We start from the raw sequence: 6570 nt of genomic DNA, 5'->3' as shown, positions 1-6570 counted from the left end.
GTGTTTTTTCTTTAGCTTCATGTGTTTTTTCTTTAGCTTCAGGTGTTTTTTCTTTAGCTTCACGTGATTTTTCTTTAGCTTCATGTGTTTTTTCTTTAGCTTCATGTGTTTTTTCTTTAGCTTTAGGCGTTTTTTTCTTTAGCTTTAGGCGTTTTTTTCTTTAGCTTTAGGCGTTTTTTTCTTTAGCTTCGGGTGATTTTTCTTTAGCTTCAGGTGATTTTTCTTTAACTTCAGGTGTTTTTTCTTTAACTTCAGGTGTTTTTTCTTTAGCTTCGGGTGTTTTTTCTTTAGCTTCAGGTGTTTTTTCTTTAGCTTCGGGTGATTTTTCTTTAGCTTTGTGGTTCTGGAACAACCAACAGGTTCTCACCTCTCTGAAGAGCGCACCGTAGAACTGGACGATGTACGGACAGTCGCTGCTTCTCATGACCACGTCCAGGTCCATCAGAAGCTGCTTCTGCTCCTTCTCGTCCACGGTCGACCGGATCCGCTGGAGGACAAAAACAAAAAGGTTTCAGGTTTTGTCTTTTGTCCTCTTCGAGCTCTGGAGGAGACGGGTCACCTTGACGGCCATGATGGTGTTGCTCGGCTTGTGCACCATCTTGTTGACCGAGCCGTACGCCCCTCGGCCGATCTCGCCCAGATCTTTGAGATCCTCGGCCGTGAAGTCCCAGTGCTGCTCCGGGGAGATCTTTAGCTTCCCTGACGACTCAATGCTGTGCGTTCTCAGCCGCTCTCTGACGAAAACAAAGAGATTAAAGACTAAAACCTGAACGGCTGCGTGTGAAGAGAACAGACTCACATGTGCGGGTTCTGAAACGGAGGCCCGGCCGTGTTCAGAGAGAATCTGGTCGAGGGTTTGATGGAGGGGTTGGCGAAGTTCAGCTTCAGGGCTTTACGTTTGCCTGAGTGAAGGAGGAGAAACGTCCATCAGGCTTTTAGTGATGCAGAGACATGGAGGACGGAGCAGAAACAAACTCACGGGGGTGAAAGGTCAGAACGTTAAATGTGTGAAAACAACAGAAACCAGGAAACGAGACAACAGAGGGGCTGAAGACATGAGGGGGCGTGTCCAAACAAACTAAAACTATTTAAGAAATGCAAGAAATGCAAAAATCTGATTTTATTTTTGGGATAAAATTTTAGACAAATATTCACCCAGAGAGCTGCAAATAAAAAAACTGAAGCTGCTCAAAATAATTAAAACCTATGAAGGACCAAAATGTGTAAAACGTTGATTTCAGAGTTTTCTGTCGTCAGCTTATACGACATGAAAAATTATTAGATTAACTCACTGAAGATTATTTCTGATGAAAAACGACCCGTTTAATTTCTGGATTCTTCCCAGTTCATGTGCACGTTCACAGTTAAGAGACGAACGAAAGACGTTTTAAAGTGACAGTGCAGAACTTCTGATGCGTGGTTTCAGTAAATCACGTTGAAAGAACAAAAAACAGCCGAAGAAAAACAAACTGTGACAAAACAAGAAGCATCGGTTTGTGATCATTCGTTATAAATCTCATAAACGTGTAAATGTTTACAGTTCTGCTGGTGGAGTTGTTTGTTTGACGACAGAACGTTAAAAGTTAACTGAGGCGACGGAGAGATTCGGTTCTCAACTTTGTCACAGACGTACGAACGGTACGCTGTTGTTCTGCTGCGTGTTAGATACTGACGCACCCTCTGATGCACGGTGAGCCCGGGTGCAAGCGTGTCCCAACTGAGGCTGTGGCTCCGCCCCTCTCAGAGCAGAGACGCCGTGAACGAACCGCGCATGAGCACGAGCGCCACTGATCCCACCTCGGCCCTGGCTGGGTCTGCTGCTGCCTCAGTGTGTGTGTGTGTGTGTGTGTGTGTGTGTGTGTGTGTGATGGTGTGTGTGTGTGTGTGTGGTCATCATATCAAACACACACACATCTATGTGTCGCCTTACGACGCAACAATGGACGATGAAGATGACTCATCTGTGATGTGACCGCTCGGTGTCTGTGAAACAAACGAACACAGACGGGCAGAAACAGACAACCCCCCCCCCCACACACACACACACACACACACCAGCTAAAATGTTCCCATCACCCTAAAACAATTAAAAAACAAATGGGCACTGCTGATTGTTCCTGCTCCCAAACTGGGTTTCATCCAGTTAATGGAACTCCCCAGTCCCACTGAGACGCACCGAGGGGGGAGATCTGTTGTTTCAAGAACTGATCTGATAAATGTGCTACGAACAGTTTGATTCATGGACCCTCAGGGACTCTCGGGGACCCTCAGTGCATTGGGCCCAAGCCTCAGAATGAACCAGTGAGGTGTTTGGACTGGGATTAGTAGAGACCAGCAGGAGAGACTCCCCAGTACCAGTCTGTCAGGAGGAAAGAGAAGGCTTGAGAACTGTTGGTGCTGAAGCAAGAAAGGGTTGGCTTACTTGGGGGAGCTCCAGACAGGTTTATCTGAAACCCTGGAGGTGAAAAGACAGTTTTTATTTTCATCATTCTAAAAATAATAATAATAAAATAAAAACTGATTTGTTGGTTTGACTTTAGAGATTTGAACCGACTGTTCGTCAACACACTCCAAACGTTAAATTACAGAAGCGTCTGTGTTGCAGATTTAATGCATTTCATGGAGGCTAACATCCAACAGGCGGCTACAAACACGTAAATAAAATAAAATGGCAGGAAATGAAAAGTTCAAATGACGCGAGGGTGGAAGAAAAACAAACGGAGGACGACCGTGAGACGGTGTTCTGTTCTGGGACAGCTCACCGTCGAGCAGCATCACGGCAGCAGGCAGGATTCAGTCAGTAGCAGCATTGAAGCAAAACATTAAACACAGTCAGAGGAAAGTGAAGGAAATCATGTACAACATTTTAGAAGAGCCGGCTAAAGTGACGGTGCTGGAAGACGTCACTGATGTGAAACAAACTGCAGCTCGACCGTATAGCAGCAACTTTACTAAAAATAAACTTTACTAAAAATAAACTTTACTAAAAATAAACTTTACTAAAAATAAACTTCACTAAAAATAAACTTCACTAAAAATAAACTTCACTAAAAATAAACTTTACTAAAAACAATATTCATCAGCTGTCAAGACTTTAAAACTAGGAGTGAAATACATCATACAGCCAGCTGCAAGTACCAGGTATATATGTACCCTGAAAGTACCAGGTATATATGTACCCTGCAAGTACCAGGTATGTATGTACCCTGCAAGTACCAGGTATGTACCCTGCAAGTAGCAGGTATGTATGTACCCTGCAAGTGCCAGGTATGTACCCTACAAGTACAAGGCATGTACCCTGCAAGTACCAGGTATGTACCCTGCAAGTACCAGGCATGTACCCTGCAAGTACCAGGCATGTATGTACCCTGCAAGTACCAGGCATGTATGTACCCTGCAAGTACCAGGCATGTACCCTACAAGTACCAGGCATGTACCCTGCAAGTACCAAGCATGTACCCTGCAAGTACCAGGCATGTACCCTGCAAGAACCAGGCATGTACCCTGCAAGTAACAGACATGTACCCTGTAAGTACCAGGCATGTACCCTGCAAGTACCAGGAACGTACCCTGCAAGAACCAGGCATGTACCCTGCAAGCACCAGGCACGTACTATGTAAGTACTAGGTATGTACCATGTAAGTACCAGGTATGTACCATGTAAGTACCAGGTATGTATGTACCCTACAAGTAACAGGCATGTACCCTACAAGTACCAGGCATGTACCCTGCAAGTACCAGGAATGTACCCTGCAAGTACCAGGTATATACCATGTAAGTACCAGGTATAAACCCAGTAAGTACTAGGTATGAACCCTGTAAGTATTAGGTATGAACCCTGTAAGTATTAGGTATGAACCCTGTAAGTATTATGTATGTACCCTGCAAGTACCAGGTATGTACCCTGTAAATGCCCAGCATGTACCCTGCAAGTACCAGGCATGTACCCTGCAAGTACCAGGTATGTACCCTGTAAATGCCCAGCACGTACCCTATAAGTACCAGGTATGTACCCTGTAAGTACCCAGTATGTACCCTGTAAGTACCAGGAATGAACCCTCTAAGTACCAGGAATGTACCCTGCAAATATCAGGCATGTACCCTGCAAGTACCAGGTATGTACCCTGTAAATACCCAGTATGTACCCTGTAAGTACGAGGTATGTACCCTGTAAATACCCAGTATGTACCCTGTAAGTACGAGGTATGTACCCTGTAAGTACCAGGTATGTACCCTGTAAATACCCAGTATGTACCCTGTAAGTACCCAGTATGTACCCTGTAAGTACCAGTAAGTATTTGGTTGTATGATGTATAGCTAACCTGGGAGCTTAAAAGAAATCTGAACATAAAAATACATTTCATCCTAGAAGGAAAATATATTTTTTATAGTTTTATTTTTAACTCACATGTCAAAAACAGTAGGTGTGTGTGCGTGTGTGTACCTGTTTCACTCTGACATCTCCAGCAGGTGTTGGATTCTGAAAGTTAGAATAAGATGAAGTTTGCACAGAAAAAGAGAAAAACAAAAACAGTTTATTTTCCATTTGTGTCGTCAACAAACGGCTTCAGATCTGACTTCTCCCGGAGAGATCCGACCCGATCAACCAGGAGTGGATCTACAGCTGCATGCAGATGTGGACAAACACAACTTTGTGACTGAAAGTTGTTCAGTTCCTCCAGTTTATTAACTCCAAGTCAGATTATTCATAATCTAATTAGACAAAGTAAAACTAAAATGTATTCACCAACAGTCCAAGCTGTTTCAGTGCAGCTCTGCACATTTTAATCCATTGATCCAGTTCAGACCTACACAGACTTAAACTTGGGTCCAATTTAATGTGTGTGATTCCCATTCATTTCTGTTAAACATACTGAAAAATTAATTCAAATTCAGTCAACATAGAATCAAATATTTGTCTAATCACAGTCCAATTTAATAAATTTCAGTCTGGTTATAATCCAGTAAAGTCACATTAGGATCCAGAGCCCAGTTCATTTCAACCCAGTGCAGTCCAATTCAACAAATTTCATAGAGAGATAAAATGTTTGAGCCCTTAAAATACCAGCAGATGGTTTCAAACCATGGATTTATGAATGTGTAAAAACTTCAAAACGAGACATGTTTATAAAAATCGCCACCGATTCTTTTTAAATTGATGCTAAATGAAGATGGGAGCTCCCTGGGAGTGGCCTGGCCGGCTAGCGGTGCTAACGTTCACCTTCAGCCGGACTCACCCTGCAGGCTGCTCATGGTCGTGACGTGCTGCTGCTGGTAATGATGGGCGGCCGGTCCCGCGGTACCGCTCGGTGCCGACGAGCCGTTTGGACCTGGAGTCGCCATCGATGTGTGTTTGAATTCCATCAGCGGCGGGCTGCAATGCAGCAGACTCTTCCTGCTCTCTCTGACAAAAACAAAATCTAAATAAAAACTGCAGCTTCACCGACAAGAGCACAACAACAACAACACGGCAGGCGACTGACGGAGACCGGAAGTGCGCTAAAACCTTGAATATGCGTTAAAACCGTGCGGTTCGTTTAAAGGCCGCCTAGCTCATGACAAAAACAAACATCCGACTAAGCTAAGCTAACTAAACAAGAGGCTTTGCATGCCGCAATCAGCTGACATGTCAACACCCACCACTTCAAGCTAGCCGCAGCTAGCCGAGCGGAAACCGGATGTTGATGCTGTTTATTTCAAAATAAAACAAAGCGTTCATTGAAGCTATTTTATTATCCATCCACTATCTTTTACCCGGTTCTTCCATTTTGGGTCACGGGGGTCGCTGGTGCCCATGTCCAGCAATCACTGTGCGAGGGGCGGGGTACACCCTGGACAGGTCGCAAGTCCATCACAGGGACACATAGAGACAAACGAGACAAACAACCATTCACTCTCTCACTCACACCTAGGGGCAATTTAGAGTTACCAATCAGCCTAACATGCATGTTTTTGGTCTGTGGGAGGAAACCGGAGTAATTGGAGAAAACCCACATATGCACGGAGAGAACATGCAAACTCCACCCAGAAAGGCCCACGGACCGGGACTTGAACCGGCAACCTTCTCTTTGAGAGTTGCGCAACCGTGCTGCCTGCTATTTTACTAGTCTCAACATAATGTTGCAGCTTTATGCAAAATACACCCACAACAGAATTAATGTTTAAGTATTATTATACTTGTCGTAAAAAGAAAACTCTAAAGATATTAAAGAAATGAAATATTCAACATTCCTGCCATACAAATTTTTAAAGATACCTATGATAACTGATGAATACTTTAATTCATCTGCTTTAATACAATGACCTGGACTCGGAGGGAACACTCCACCTTCGTGAGAACCAAAGACTAAACCTGAGACTCACCCCAGACCTCGTGGACTTGTCGCCTGATGAAGGTTTTGGAGGAATTGAGACAAATGTCCTTGAACTGCAGAGATTCAGGCTCCATGCTGCTCTGCAGGGCTGCCATTGGCTCACACTCACCTGGCAGGTACACGGAAGGGCTAAAAAGGGCTCTTATAATTATATATATATATATATATATATATATATATATATATATATATATAT

The 6570-nt window shown here is 43.8% G+C and overlaps 1 protein-coding gene across 4 annotated transcripts in view; it reads right to left on the bottom strand.

The window, feature by feature from the left end:
- Nucleotides 1–5655, bottom strand: part of map2k4a (mitogen-activated protein kinase kinase 4a) — a 10990-nt gene extending 5335 nt beyond the window's left edge. The window contains exons 1-6 of one of the 4 annotated variants that reach the window (XM_037688669.1): nt 5238–5655; nt 4445–4480; nt 2423–2455; nt 800–902; nt 560–734; nt 368–487 (exon numbers count right to left, since the gene is read on the bottom strand). In XM_037688669.1, the coding sequence (XP_037544597.1) occupies nt 368–487; nt 560–734; nt 800–902; nt 2423–2455; nt 4445–4480; nt 5238–5364 (594 nt within the window). In that variant the 5' untranslated portion in view covers nt 5365–5655. Of the gene's footprint in view, nt 1–367; nt 488–559; nt 735–799; nt 903–2422; nt 2456–2762; nt 2820–4444; nt 4481–5237 lie in introns of those variants that run through there. The other 3 variants (XM_037688666.1, XM_037688667.1, XM_037688668.1) reach the window with 3 other exon arrangements.
- Between the last annotated feature and the right edge of the window lie 915 nt (nt 5656–6570).

Source organism: Nematolebias whitei, chromosome 15 (genome assembly GCF_014905685.2).
Source record: "Nematolebias whitei isolate Nwh7 chromosome 15, NemWhi1, whole genome shotgun sequence".
NCBI classification, from domain to species: domain Eukaryota; kingdom Metazoa; phylum Chordata; class Actinopteri; order Cyprinodontiformes; family Rivulidae; genus Nematolebias; species Nematolebias whitei.
This window is presented reverse-complemented; position numbering and strand designations above follow the sequence as displayed.